The 16,580-nt window shown below is 31.5% G+C and overlaps 1 protein-coding gene across 1 annotated transcript in view; it reads left to right on the top strand.

Moving 5' to 3' along the window:
* LOC110037363 (protein high chlorophyll fluorescent 107-like) overlaps positions 1–12,886 on the top strand; it is a 33,370-nt gene extending 20,484 nt beyond the window's left edge. The window contains exons 3-4 of the mRNA XM_020741994.1: positions 6,043–6,219; positions 12,358–12,886. Coding sequence (XP_020597653.1) covers positions 6,043–6,219; positions 12,358–12,714 — 534 coding nt within the window. The 3' untranslated portion in view covers positions 12,715–12,886. The remainder of the gene's footprint in view (positions 1–6,042; positions 6,220–12,357) is intronic.
* The last annotated feature ends 3,694 nt before the right edge of the window (positions 12,887–16,580 follow it).

Genomic DNA, 16,580 nt, shown 5'->3' with positions numbered 1-16,580 from the left:
ACACACAGATATATATATATATATATATATATAGTAAATTCATTTTAATTATTTCATATATTATTTATAATTATAGTTGATTGGGATAAATATCATGAATGATAATGTTGAGTTTGATATACCCCAGAATGTTACAATTAGTGTTTATGTTTTTTTTAGGAGGGCATGTGGAAGTTGAAAATTAGCTGATTAAGAATTCTCAATCTCATGTTAGTAGCAGCAGAGGAGCATCAATGGATTAGTACTTAAGTTTTTTCAGGATATGCAACCACCTTTATTTTCTTGAGGTCATGTGGAAGCTGAAAATTAGCTGATGAGGGTCAAAAAAATTATAGATAGTATGATATGTTCACTAGAAAGGAGAGTTACCCTTGCCACATTTGCTTTTGAGATGGAAAAGTTAGGTGGTAAGGTCAGTTAACATGAAAAATTTGGTGGTTGACCAAGCCCCTTATATATGGTGGGATTAGGTCGTGAGAACCTTCAGAGATTAGTTAATAAAACTATTAGCCAGGACGCATATGCATGATATATTTATTCGGTTGGTGCAGGGAGATCGATCGGTTATGCTGTATGAAGCAAAATTTACTATGTTGCTGAGGTATGTACCACTACTCATTTCTACTACAAAGGAGAAATGTCACATGTTCCTTGCTAAATTGAAAGATTCAATTAGGCAACCACTAGTGTCGCTTGGGATTGAAGACTATTCGGTGTTAGTGGAGAGGGCTAGATGGGTACAAATTAATTTTCAACAGACTCAGAAGTGTAACGACATACACGAGGAAGAATTTGGAAGAACTTACATCAGTTGTTCATTCTAGTGAGTTTAATGGGAAGAAAATAAAGTCATACACGAATGTGGTTGTTTGCTTCACTGGCAACAACAATATAGAGCTCTGTGTTACGTGTGTGAAGCAATATAATGGTAAATGTCTATTTAGTTTGAAGATGTGTTATTTATGTAGATAGTTGAGACATCTAATGAAAAATTACCCTAATTCTGCTCAATGATTCACATCAAATGCTAACTCAAGAAGGGATTCAACTTAGAAGATTTTTCAAGAGGGGTCTATTTTTAGAAGTGGTCAATAGAGGATGACAAAAACTAGTAATGTTACTTAGGAGCAACCAAGACAGAACATTCGACTAAGAGTCTATTCCTTAACTTATTAGGAACCTGAAGTACTTGTTGCCACTAATGCTAATGCATAGAGTTTGATGGATGATTTGTCTAATGGATGTCGTTCTAGTTATGTTGTGTTGTGTTAGTTATGTTATGTTTCAGATGTTGTGTATTTGTTAGATTTATCCCATATATTTTAGTTATTACTTTATGTTTCATCTACTGAATAATTAGTTTGTGTGAAGTTCATGAATCTCGAGGAAAAAATGTTATAATGAGGGGAAGATTGTAATAACTGTGTTTAATATTCATATATATAACAATAATGATAATGATAATAATAATAAGATTTTGCTTGGGCCGATTTGAAAGGAAGCATTTTGTCTCCGACAATTCCCTCTTCTTAAGAGTCTAACATCTCTTTTGAATCGAACGAGATGAAACAAAGAGTGAAAAAAGGAGAAGAAGAAGCAACGATAGAAGAAGAGGAAGAAAGAGGAAGACTTGCTTTGAGGAACTAAGTCGAGGGAGGAGACATTGTCGACTTGATGAAGCTGACAAAGCATCCTCGACGGTTTCCAAGGCTTTACTTGCAGGAAGAGGAAACCTATCGAAGGGCTCTGTTTGCGATGGAATCCTATGCTCTAGCCGTAGAAGAAGGAGAAGCGAAGAACTTTATCGAGCTTTCTGGCGTGGGTTAGATCAAAAGTGGAGGAGCGAGCATTGTGCGCAATTAAGGAGCAGAGAAAATGGTAAAAGCCTGGTTCAAACAACTTCGTTTGAAGGATATGGAGTGATTTTTGTTTGCAGATCGAGCAGAGTAGGAAACGTAGAGCGAGCTGCGTGCGGGAGGGGAGGGTTAACTTTAAGATTTTAAGCTAAATTTCAATTAATTTGTTTTTTTATTGCTTTAAGATTTTGTTATATCAATAAAATAGTTAAGTATTAAATGAGAATCATGTTAATTAGTGTTAGAAACTTAAGGTGGAGTAAATTTCAAATTGTTGATGGGGGATTTTTGAAGCAATGAAGGTTATAGTTTAACTTTCAAAAGTAATTTGTTTAAATTATTGTTATGCAATATTAGTATTAATTTAAGGATTTAAATTCATAATTATATGATGAAATTGAACTATAATCAATGAAAATATAATTTAGCAATATGAGATAAATTTATTGAATGTAATATGTTATATTATAGGTGTTAACTTGAATGATGTGACAGAAGTCGAGAATAAGAACCGTATAAAATCAAATTGAGTAGTTGTGCTTTCTAGTTATAATAATTTTTTCCGCTTTTAAATATATTTTTCCTTACGAATTTTCATTATTATTTCTTATATTAATGAAATTAAATAAAATGTGATTCTTCATAATGTTAGTCATGAAGCATGCATGTTAAGTAGTTGCATTATAGTTTTTCTAAGAAGAGTTTTGATGAGTATATAATTTGTAGATTCCAGCATAAATTTGTATATCAATATATTGCACAACATGTAGATTTAGTAAGTTTGTATTTATTCATCAGTAGATAGAGGTAAAGTGTTTTATAAAAAAAGAATGTTTGATATGAAGAATAAAGTAGTGTATATATGAATACTTATATGAGCATGTTAAGATAAGTTCACCCTCTTGTAGTACATACAATGGATGTCAGTGTACCCGCAAGTGTAAATGCTATCCTACCACTCCAGCCAAATGTGGTTTTTAAATCGCTAATGTTTTGCCGACTTGAAATATCAGTTATGGGCGAATATACATCTTTCCATCTCAGACAATCGTGTAAATTAGATCACAAACTGTTGTGTCGATGGGATAATACAGACTATGCGTGTGCATGGTTATGTTTTGATGATACTCCTAAGACAAATATGAATCTTAGTAGCATGAAATAAAGTGAGGTTAAAGATTAAACTTTGAATAGTACAATTAAAGTTAATGCGCATAGAAGTATAACTTTCTTCCATGAAGTGAATGTCACAGACACATACATTAGATTATTATAAGGATTTCATAGAAATATGAAAGATCAAAATGCATATTATTTTCTTTTTTTTTATGTTATTGTAGTTTAGAAGTGTTATCGCTCATGGGTTATCTTAGATAACTCATTATGTTATTTTAATTTTTTTTCAAGTCTAAGTTTTTAAATAAGATGAATGCTAGAAGAACTAACGTATAAAGAAAATGTCAGCAACCAGAGAGGTAACTTTTATTTGTTAATTAAATTTTTTTCTTTGGTGTCTCGTTTATATAATTTTTTTTTAAAATTAAATTGTTTGCGATAGAATTATAAATATAGAAAACTTAATTACATCGTCTGACTGTCTGTTCTCTTCTTGGTTAATTACAAGTTTTGGGCAAAGATGTGACAACTCACTATCTCCATCCTCACCTGGAAGTATGATTCTTTCATTTGTACTTTTCTTTTCTCGATAATGTGTTGTTATTGTTTTTGAAATGAATTTCACATATTTTTGAATTACATTTACTATTTCTCTGATTGCTTAAGAATCTTGTTAGATTACTATATTGTTAATTTTATTTAATTCTTATTTTTATATTATGCTAATGATATCACCCAAGAAATTTAATAATGATTTGTGTTATATTTATAGGATAATTGAGATTGGGTATGTTACTTCTAATTTAATAACCAACTAATTTTAACGCCTTATTAGTGTAGTTGTATTTAATTGACTTTTGGGTTAAAAATAGTAGGTGTTGTTAGTTAAACCTTAAATAAGCTTGTAATCTCACATCATTCGGCTCAAAGTAACTATTATTTATTAAATGATAAATGTATTTTCTATTGTGAGAGGCGTTATCCTTGTTATTTCTAATATGTTCTCTGTATTTTTTAGATTTGCTAGTTTAATTAAAATTCTATTACATGTTTCACGTGATATAGGCTTTACTTCTTTTTGTTCTAAATAAATTGCGGGAGTAATTTAATCTTGATTTATTGTTGCACAAAATCTTTAATAATGAATTAAATTTTATAGTTTTATTATTTTTTTTTTCCTTGCTCATTTTTTTTATTACAATATGTATCTCATGCAATAATCATGCTTGAATTATCAATAATACTGGGTTATATTGTTTATAGAATATGTCTAGTAATTTTGGAACAAATATTTGTAATAAGAAATGACAAATATTGTGATAGACCATTCGTAAGATTACAGGGGTGTCAAAGATGGAATTGGTTAAGATGAGACTGACGGTAAATAATTGACAAATATTTAGTAATATTGTAATTTGTGTCAATATTATTTTTATTAACTAGTGCTAATCGTGATTGAAATTACTATATTTGTCAAATTACGAACGGTCTAGCGTCAGTACTTTAGTAGTATTGTAATTTGTGTCAATGTTATTTGGTTTTTTTATTGATAATATTAGATGTATAATTTTGCTATTCTCATGTTTTATATTGTAGCTCGGTCATTATTTTGTATTTGTTTAGTTAGTGTCATTTTGAGCTTTGATGATAATGTTATTGGCTTGATTTAGTTCTAGTTTGCTTTTTGTGGATTTATTCATGTGTAATTCTGATCTGTTGTAGTAGTATTGCCGTTATTCAATTTTTTTGTATGCTAAGACCATCTTTGCACAATTATTTTACTGGTTTTTTTTTGTTTTGTTTTTTTGTGGTTTGATTATTTGGTCACAGAGAGGAATAGATCTATAGAATCATGACCCTCTTAAATCATATTATTTGATTAACTAAGGGCCTTATTACGTCTCCGATTTTTTTTTTTATTTATTATTTTGGGTGCCAAATTTGGTACTATATTTATATTGAAGCAACTTTTACTTATGAGATCAACACATATACAACCACTATACTGCATCCATTTTCATGAACTTTAATTTTCATAGAAATTAAATTAGAACTCATTAACGATTTGTTAACTTTTAGGTTAATTAGTTGAAAGAATGTCAAATTTGTACCATCAATTTCTAAAGAACGAACATATAGTGTACTGATAATTGTGTTACAAAATCAAACGATAGCGGGAAGTCAATTATGCATGAATCATGACATCTGCTCATTTTTGCTTGATTCCATGTTTTAGGCTGGAAGGTATATCTAAGTTTACCTTTCAAACTTAATTCGCTAGTCAAAGTCTCACTTATTTTTTGCATGCGAGATATAAAGATCTGTTAACACAGTAAAGCAGATCGTATAAATTATGACGTTTCTTAAATTTTAACCATCTGTTTATGATGTTTCTTAGCGATCAAATCTAAGAAGATCAAACACATTGATATCTATAAAATCCACATATTAGGATTAATCATACTAGTGTGGTTAAAACCCATTACGTTCTAGAAGAGAGTCTATGTCAATGTCATGATGGTGGCAATAATCATTGGATAACTCGATGTGCATCACCAGTTATTTTTGTATGCATTGAACCAAAGCCACTCTAAGACATTTTTAGTTAAACTTGATCAAAGCAAGGTAAACATGTTGAAACTTGGCCTACGCAAAGTCAAACCTAGTGAAAGTTTAACCAGCAATGGACCACTAAGCCAAATTGGTTAATATAGAGAGAAAGCAAGCCTAGCCAACCCAAAGGAACTTGTCCTGATGCTCTGAACAATAGTTGAACCGATTTAAACAAATGACTAACTCCGGTTATCATTTTGGGTCAAGTTTGATTACACACTTCTTATCAAAATTTTTGCTTCATTAGTTTATTCTGAATGGGGATACCCATTATTTGTTATGATTCATTATGTATCTGACGTTTCTGTTACTTGGGCACATCAATTGTTGAAATTGTAGATTTGAAGCCTGTGACAGTTTGATAACACCATTGATTATTCTTTGTTAAATACCTTGTTATCATTTGTGGTAAACACTTCCCTAATGTTTTTTTTTTTTATTGTTTTTTAACCTTCAGGCTTGGGGTGTTCTAGAACAGAGGGCTGGAAATTTATCAGCTGCAAGAAGGTTATTTACATCTTCATTGAACATAAACTCTCAGAGTTATGTAACATGGATGGCGTGGGCTGCTTTGGAGGAGGAGCAAGGAAATGCTGCACGGGCTGAAGAAATAAGAAATTTATTTTTTCAGCAGGTTAGTTCTGCAAATATATTTTATTTAGTGATGTCAAAAAAGTTTTGGTTAAATATTAGCCAAAGCATATAAAATTGAAATTGGTTCTTTTTAGATTTACACTTTGAGGGAAGTTCTTTCTCAGGCCAGATAACTTTCGTTGTTCTAATATTCTTTCGTTAGTTGTACTTTATATTTGAAGAAAGTGTATTTTTATGATAAAAAAAAAGTATTATTGAATATTTAGAGTGGACTTAATGCGACATCCCATTAAAAAACATGAATCTGTTAGCAGTGATGAATATGGAACTTTCGTTCGTAAGATTATAGGGGCGACGAAGACGAAGGATTGGAGATGGAAAGGAGAGACGAAGAGAAAAAGATTGCATGTGCGGGCTTGCATGATAAATAAAGAAGATGAGAGAAGACGAAGAAACACAAAACTATGATTCAAAACAAAAAAAACAAAGTAAAGACTGAGGATGTACATGAGAAGAGAGATTGAGATCGAGCTTAAGTAAGGATCTCATGTCTATTGAAACCAGGTGACGTGCGAGTGGAGTGCAAGAGGCGATGAAAACTGAGAGGGTGAACGAGCATGTTAGAGGGTCTTGTGCTGACCACGAATGTGCAATGATGACAGAAGCGAGCGCAAGCTCATGTGATTGCTAGAGGAGAGCTCTGGTTGATGCACTCAAGTGGATCAATCAGTTGGTAGCCTTCAGCGACATGCAAATTACAGTTTTCTAGGTGATGAGCACAAGGCAGATAGGAAAAATGAGAAGAGAAGAGAAGAGGCTTTGGGGGAAATGAGGTCAAGCAAGTATGGATTGAGCTGAGGTCCAACAAAATTGTTCCAAGCTAAATCTAGATTAGGGTTTATAATTATGTTGGTGTTTAATACTAATGAATGTTATTAAATGATTAAAATGGTAAAATTAGTATTCATTGACGAGTATTAATCTTAGTAAAAAGGAATTAAATTAATCTATCAAGTAATTTAATCGAAAAATTAGAAAATTGAAGAAAAAAATATTGTAGATTTGAAGAGCATATAATGAAATTTATTTATGATGTTAAGTTTCAATTATACATTAACAATTTAATGAATGATGCATATTTATTTATTTATTAAAAGTGACAATAATTATAATAAATGTAGGAAAAATTTAAAGAATTAGACAAAACAAATAGCTATATTCTTAGATAGCTTGGTTATAAAATAATAATATATGGAAAAATGTTATTTTAAATGTAAAAATATATGTTAGGTAATAACTTGGAGAATTTAAAGATTAATGATGATTTATTCTCATGAATAAAGTAATACTATGATTAAATTTATTGTAAATTAATTTCCTTATATTGTTGTTATTAAGCTTGAAAATTTAATTGATAAAATCTAATAATTATAGTAAGACAAATTTTAGTAAGTATCATAATAATTAAAATGTTATAAAATCACAAGTATTTTAAATTAATTTTTATGGTATTATTAATAATTTATTTATTAGATAAAAAGGAGTAATGAATTTAATGTTTTAACATAAATTAAGGTATAATACATAACATTTAGAATCATATAAAATTTAATAAATAATATCAAATCTTCTAAGTTAATAATATTATTATGATAGATGATTTAAAAAAATGAAAATGCATATATTTGAATAATAAAATGATTGTGTAAAAAGAATCAAAATAATTATATTATTTTAATTATTTGTTTGAAAGAGGCAGATTTTAAGATGTATAATGACAAAAACTACTTGTTAAATATTGAGGTGAGTGCTCTTACTTATAAATTACTGTAGTGTTTTACTTCTTTTTTACCAGTTGTATAGATAGTTATTGAAACTTGTTTAATTCAATTTTAAGATTTTATCTTGACTCTTCTTTCTCTTATACGTGCTTATTTTAACCCATATGGACTTTGAAATTTTGTGCTCCAATCTTTTCCAAAAGAATTTTGTATTTTAGGCCAATTTATTACAAAATTTATTAGATTTCAAACAAAGTAGTACCTAAAGATTTCACCCTTATTTTATAAGAATTTAAAGATTTGGTTCGAGGTTTTTCATTTGTATAAGCTATTATTGTTAATTACCTTTCTTGGTAATGAAAAAAAAATCTTTCAATTAAAACTAGTCATTAAAGTGCTAATTGCTCAAGTTATTGTAGCATAATTTATGGTTTAAAATAGAAAAACGATTCCCTACTTTATATCGTCGTCTGATCCAAATGGTTCCCGGAGTTTCTTCATTGCTTGAATACCAAAAGTCAAGAATCCCCACATCCTATCATTTGTACTTGTAAGTATTCATATAATATCATATATATGTTCACTTGTGACATTTTTTAAAGCATAATTTCTATAGTAAATATTCAACGTGCATTTCATATATCATAGCAAAAGTAGACATGCTGACAATGATTTTATAAGTGTATTCATCAGATTCATAGCATAGTAAAATCACATGTATCGTAAAGAAGAAATCAATTTGCATTCACACATTCAATATAGATATTCATCACAACATGCAGGAAATTTTAAATGCTACAGTGTCAATTTTGGAATCACATTAAAATTACAAAGAATTGTTTTTCTTAAGTTAACACAAGATTATTTTACTTGAATTGATAGAGTAGCCTTACAATGAGCTTTCTCACGCTTGCTTTGAGCTCGCAGCCTAGTGTAAACAATCTGAAAATCATATACATTTTAGGGTTTCTTGGAATCTTAGCTTATTTTGTGATTTAACCCAAAACCTAACTTATTTATGAAATCTTTCCTCAAACAGGCTTTTTGGCATAATGTGTGCAAAGAATGGTCACTTGATCCTTCTCCCACTGAACCAAGTCGGTCGCGTGCGGCTCATGCCGTGTCCGCGTTGGGTTTGGGCTCCCTCGCACCAAGTATGGTGCTTCTTCGTCAATCTATGTCGAGTATGACACTCCCGCATTAATTTCCCAAGGTTGGGGGGGCTTCGACCTCATCAGTCAAAGCTTCCTCGCACCAAGTATGGTGCTTCTTCGTCAATCTATGCGAGTATGACACTCCCGCATTAATCTCCCAAGGTTGGGGGGGGCTTCGACCTCATCAGTCAAAGCTTTTATTTTCTCATTATATTCAAGTGAACTTTGCTGAAGGTGTCAATCAAGAAGGACAGAAATCAGAAAGTTAAATTAGGAGTTTTCTATAATTAGGAACTTCCTTATTTAAATTATTTCCAATGTCTTTATTATGATTTATTTCCCTTTTAGCTGAATATTTAGATTAGGAATATGTATTATTAGGTTGCTTAAAATAGATTATGTAGAATATTTTGTACCTAAAATAGATTGTAAGATTATTATTTAATGAAATGAAAGCAAAGGGAAAAGACATCGAGACTATTCAGGATTCAGCCTATTTTTCTCAAAACTTTGACATGGTATCAGAGCCAAATTTTTCCCCTAACCATCAATAATTGTTGGACCGTCAAGACTCCCTTCTTGCCGGCCTTCTTACAGGACAGGAAGGAAGGAACTATTTCTTTGCCTTGATTCTCGTCCATCTGCTCGTCATCCCATTATTTTTTCGCCCTCATTACTTTCGTTCTACTTCGACTTGGCCAATCTCGGCAAAGCCTCTATTTCCTAGTTCAATGGCTTCGGCTTCGGCTTCGGCAAACCTTCGATCTCAGGCTTCGACGCTCTCAGGCTTCGGTATTCTCAGGTTTCGCCACTCTCAGACTTCGGCACTCTCGGGCTTCGACACTCTCAGGCTTCGACACTTTCGGCTTCAACACTAACTGCTTGAGAATTTTTGGTTCTGACAATGTTATCAGTTTTTTGTTGGCAAATTGATGTTTCTTGATCAACAACATTAATTTGAGGGAGAATGTCAATAAGGAAGGACGAAAATCAAAAAGCTAAATTAAGAGTTTTTTATAATTAGGAGATTCCTTATTTAAATTATTATTAGGTTACCTAAAATAGATTATGCAGAATATTTTGTACTTAAAATAGAATGTATAAAATAGATGTAAGATTATTATTTAATGGAATGAAAGCAAAGGGAAAAGGAATCGGGCCTATTCATGATTCAACCTATTTTTCTCAAAACTTTGACAAAAGGTATCAGGAATGACGTTATATTTTGACAAGTTAATTTTGTAGGTGTTGACATTCCACAACACGCTTTAATAGAATAAATATGCATCCACTTTTGACACATTTTGAGATATAGTTGCATATAGATGTAGTTCTCGCATTGTAACTCTCAAGTCCTTAAGTGTGAAACTTTCTTCCACTTCTCGTACTCGGTGGAATGTATCTGATAAATAAGTGAGGAGAACTCAACTTTATGATGAACTTTATGGCGAGTTGCGCTACTCTCACTAGCAGCCACTCAAGAGTTCTCTCTTTTTCTTCACTCATAAGACCTGGATCCCATTGAAGTTTTTTTCTTCTCAAGCTCCGAAGATAATTTTCAAAGTTATGGTTCATCCCTTTTATCTGGACATATGATGGTAGGTACTCTGCTGAACTGAATCAAATATTTGAAGAATTTCATATAATCTTCTAGATGTGGCACAAAAGGGCTCCTTTTCTAACATGATTGATCTCCCTGAGTAGAGGAAATTCAAGGAGTCTATAGATCTGAAAATTTTGGATTTCACTTCTCTGGGGGTTATTAGGTGTTTTGTTTTTGTTCCTCAGACTTAGGATCGTCTTGGACGACTGATGTGAATTCTGCTGGAGTCTATCTATAGCCTCAGCTTGAACTATATGCTTTTCTCCCACATCCATTAGAATCTGATTCTCCTTCTTTGTGTCCTCGTCTTCTTCAGTGTCTACTGTGTCATTGTCATTTCCTTCAACAACTCATTGAAACACTTAATGACAAGGACAATCGGTGCACGTATCATGTTGGCTACAAAAACACGTTCTTTCACCAAAGATGGGAAGTGCAATATACACTTGCCTTGGAAGGAGTCTGAGTTGTTGGAGGATGCGGTGACACAAACTATCTTTTTAAATCCTTTAGAGAAGCACTAATAGGACTAGCATTGACTATTCAAGATGGTGATGAGTTCGAGAGTCCGATACTAGACACAGAGCTGCTTTTGCTGAGAGAGGTCTAACATATCATCTCTTCAACTAGAGATGAGTCTCTGAGCCATTTCTGGAAGGCCCTATGGAGTAAATTGGGTATTATACTTTAATTTGGTTTAATGGCGCACATATGAACAGGTGACCAGATAAAGTGTTGAACCACTACTTTGAAATTCTCTGTAGACGTTTTATGAAAATAACATCAACCAGTGGGATCTAGATGTTTCTAGAGAAGAAGCTCCTCCTACTTGGGGAGAATGATGCAGACGTCAATGCCGCGTTTTTGCACTATCGCGGAGCCTGAAGCTTTTTTTTTTTTTTTACTTTTTTTATTCTATTTTGAACAGATTTCTTTCATTTGTTTCTCCCTTATTTTTTATTCTTTTTTCTATTTTCTAATTAGGTTTTTTCTTATGATGGGCTTTTATATATTTTGTATTTGATTGTTTGAGACTTCAGTTTTGCTATTTTTATTAATTTAAAGACTTTTTTTATTTATTTCTACTCTCGAGAGTGCTACAGGCTCTTTCTTTTGCAACTGATATATCTGTAGCTTGCCAAGAAACTGATGGTGAAACCTGCTAGCCATTCATATTTCGGTTTCGTTGTTGTTTTTAGCCGGAAAGTCCCCGAAATCATTGCCAACTTCTGTTGACAGTAAATTGTCACATTTCCCCTTCCAGTTCACCGCCATCCACCTCTCATGGTTTACTTCAGCCGCCAACCATTCTATTTCTCCTTTTCCCCATTCTACAACTTCTCTTAACATCCTATTGTATTTGCTCACACCTTCTTGGCGCCCTGGTGTCCTAGACGGCATCAGAATGAGCTTTAGGTTATCCTTATGTGGTCATCTAGTTTGACATTAACAAATATTCCCCATTTTAATGGTGATTTCTTCTCTTCCCAACGTCCAATTAAATTTCGCCAGCAACGATTGATAATTTTTCTGCGCTCTCCATCTCTTTCTGCTGTATGCTTTGCCTATATCTGCAACGTCCTCTGTTCTACTTTCAATACAATTCTGACCATAAAAAAGTTTATCAATGAAATGCCCAGCGCACGGAGGTAGTGGATGATGCTTCCTGGGTTACAGGCTTTCTCGACATCTTCGACCCAGCACTCCATAGCATAAAGCGGCTGTTGAATTTTGAACATAGCCGCCCGGGGCTTTTAGGCAGCCAGGATATCTTAGGAAAGCTTCAGCAATCAGAATCCAGCAGCGGTGCGGAAAAAGCTGTTATTCAAGGTGGCGACAGTTTCAACTTGGACGCTTTTATTAAAGAAAAGTTATCGTTGGACGCGTCGAAACTGGACGAGCAAATGGAAAAATATGCGCCAAGGAAAAGTTCTCCAATGAAAAGGAATTTATGGATCAGATCTGGAAACAAAATGCACTCAACCAGTCCTCAATAGTTGTCTAATCTGGCTTAGTGCTAGCATCTTATTTATAGCCAAATTCTGTATTATAGTCTTCTGATAAAAATTAAGCCAGATGCAATTAAGTATGAAAATTTTATTAGTCACTAGTCAACATCTATTCTCAAACACATTTACATATGCCAATATCTACTTTGACTTGAGTTCATTATTGTTTTGGTAATGTTTGAGTGGATAAAACCAACGATATGCGAATGCGCAACTTAAAGATGAGCCACATGCCTGTAATTTAAGGCTCTTTATTTTTCAGTTTTAATTAGTCACATTTTATCATAAAATTTCATTGTTGCCAATGATAATATGCTATACGTGAAAATGTTTTGATCGTTTAATCCTAGCTTCATTTTTTTCCTTCTTTTTATTATTTGTGACAGAACGGTGTCACTCTCGTACTTATATATATATTTTTATTAAATATAATTTACATCTAATTTGCTTTCATTTTCAATGCCGACAAAGGTTTTTTTTCCTTTTTTATAAGCTTTTAATGTGATAAAAAGTATGCCTTAAATAAGGAGATTTAGGCTATCAAAAACATTTTCAAGGATCATATATTTAAATTAAAAAAAATATCTATATATATGAAAAATAAGGTTGAATGAATGATTTATTTTTTTGAAGTTTTACATGGATGTAATCCTCATGCATTAATCATACCATATAATTGTATTGATATTTTTGTAAAACTTATTTATAAAAATGGCTCGAAAGCCAAAATGTGAATTATATTTTTAAAATATTTGTATAATAAATTAAATAGATATATGCCAATATTAGGTATTGTTTTATGATATAAAAATTAGTAATATAGTAAAATTTCCTCTCAAAATAGTTCTATATATCATTTTCTAATTGAAATGGTCATGTGTTACATAATGGGGGTATGTTCTAATTAAAAATTTAAAAGTTTAATTATTTTGATATTTGTGATTTTTAATGATTGATTGTTAATTGTGGGATTCTTCATTAAAAAAAATGTAGGTTTTATAAGGAATATCAAATGGGTTGTATTTAGGGGGATAAACGAGCCGAACACAAGCGAGTTGAGCCTGAGCTCAACTCGTGTTCGGCTCGTTTATATTTTGAGCTCAAAAAGTGTGTTCGTGTTTGTCTTGTTTGCTTAACGAGGTGAGCACGAGTTGTTCACGAACAAAGAGTCATTTTGACAACCCTAATTAAATAGTCATAAGATGTCAAGGGTAGAGCCAAAAAATAGTCATAAGATGTTAAGGGTAGAGCCAAAATTTAAGAATTATTGTTTATATTAAAACATCATTTGAATCTAATTTATTAATTTTTATTCTATTTCTTATTAATATTTTTTATTGATTATAATTCTTTGTAGCCTTGTACTCAATTAATTTTTTTAAAAATACTATATATATGTAAATGATGAATAGTATTTCGAGCCAAATTGAGTAGAATAAGAACAAACAAATTTTTGCCTGTGTTCGGCTCGTTAACTTAGCGAACGAGCCGAACACGAGCTGTTCACGAACAACGAGCCGTTTTGACGGCCCTAGTTGTATTATGGTTCAATCTATCATTCAATAACAAAATATGGTATAAAAATTACAAATCAAGTCTTTTTTTTATAAAAATTTTAAAATCTAAGCACCGCTTCAAAGTTTTGATAAACAATGTAGGAGGATATTGTTTAAATTATTTATTTATGTCTACATTAAAAAAAATATTTCCCTATGCTAATTAATGCCTTCTATTAATTCTCACATACAAGCCATTTTTACTGTGGAACTATACAAAAAAAATTATTAATAGTTATTAGGTTTAGTAAAATTGGTTAAGAATGATTTTTAGTGTGAATCATGTGGCACTTAAGTATCGTTAAAATTTGACTATAATTTAATTTGGATGAACAAAGTAATGTAATATAAACACATAATCATCATTGTCATTGGAGCACAAAATTTCATGTCTTCAACATCTTGACTACTTCAAAGAGTAGAAGATTGTTGATTATGTTAGAACCAGCACCTCCATCTTAGAATTAGAGCATAGCATTTGATTCAAGAAGACTACTCCATTTATAATACATTATTGGTTCACCCCACACGATTCAAGCAAAAGTAAAGATTCAAATCTCTGGGTTGCTTCTACATAACTGAGGTTTTATTTGAAATCTAAACTTATACTGTATGGCTTGGCCAAAACTGTTATTCAAGGAATTTGTTGTTTCTTTTAATCAATTATTGTACTCACTATTTATCAATTGTTGAATTTGTATTAATATTTGTTTATTTGCATTCCAACACAATAAAGCTTGTTGTTAATCTTAATCTTTGAATTTTAGTGATTTTATATTATTTGTATTGCTTATATTTTCTTATTCCCTTTCTCCCACTCAATTTTATAAGCCCATTCACGTTCTTAACTATCTTTTGCACTTTCCTCACAACTCTAAGAACATCTCAAATCATTCAAAAGTTTTCTAGCATCTTCTCTCTCCACTTATATATAATAAACCTTAAAGCATATAACTCTTGGGTTCACCTTTCCAAGCACTCTTCTGCCACTTCCATCCCCCCTTCCACATACTACCAAGATCTTAATGCTATTCCTAGCCTTTTGCCATTTCAATTTTAATCCAAAATTGAGCTATGAATTGCCTTTATTATGAAAAAATAATTCCACCCCACCATCACCTTAATCCCCTCTAATAACTTAACTAAACACATCCCTAATCACATGTTTTCCTATTGAAGGACTTCATGTTAACACAATTATAAGAAAATAGGAGTACCTTTACGGTCAAAATCTTGTCTTAATTCCATCAAGAAGTAGCCACATAAGCTTAATTACTATCGAGTGCTTTAATTATTCTAATCAAGCTTCAAAATGACAAAATTAGTAGGAGAATATCTTTAACTAGCCTACTTGATCACTCAATCATTGTCCTCACACAAATCAAATACTTATTTGAGGATACCTAAAGCAATCACAACAGAGATGTCACATGTCCTACCCCTTGATCAAGGGTTTGTTAAAATGGCCGCAAGAACTTACTTTGGCAAGGAACACATCAACCAAAAGTTAAAATTTTGTCTATAGTAGATGTATTACAAGCCATTTGCTAAAATAATTTTTTATTAAAATGGGAATAATTTCTTAGAATATTTTATTAAGATTAACAACCCTTCTTTTGGAGGATCTAAAAGAGAGATTGAATTAATTTAGAAATTTTTTGTTAATCTATTACAAAAAACTTTAAATCATCACCATTGAGGTGATATTTTTATTGTCAAATTTTATTATTTTGGATTGTCAATTTGTGGCATTGACAATTATTGTTTTCCACTATTTGTCTCTACTCTTTATTTTGAAACATTAGTAGACCTTAGATAGTGCCAATAAGATGAAGGTTAGTGGCTATATTAATTTTGATAGAAATTATTCAAATCAATAATTAGGTTAACTTAATTGTTAATTTAACTTAAGGAAATTAATGATATTTAAATTAAGGGGAAATTTACATGCATAGTATTTACATGTCTAACATCCAAATTTTAATATTTACATTTATCACACCAACATGTCAAAAATTTATACATGAAAAGTTGTCTTTAACTTTTAAGAAGTTAGTGATGGTGTTATTTCTTAGGTGATGTTAAAGATTTGAGTGGTATGTAGAGGTGTAAAGAAGCCGAACACGAGCGAGCCCAGGCTTAGCTCCTGTTCGGCGAGTTTATATTTTGAACATAAAAATAGTCACTTTGACAACCCTAATCACGTCGCTATAAGATGTTAAGGGCTGGGGCAAGATTTAAAAACTGTTGTTTATTTTAAAACATTATTTAAATTTAATTTAATAATTTTTATTCTAT

This window comes from Phalaenopsis equestris, unplaced genomic scaffold (assembly GCF_001263595.1).
Source record: "Phalaenopsis equestris unplaced genomic scaffold, ASM126359v1 Scaffold219034, whole genome shotgun sequence".
NCBI classification, from domain to species: domain Eukaryota; kingdom Viridiplantae; phylum Streptophyta; class Magnoliopsida; order Asparagales; family Orchidaceae; genus Phalaenopsis; species Phalaenopsis equestris.
Note: the sequence above shows the minus strand (reverse complement) of the source record. Positions and strands in the feature narration are given on the sequence as shown.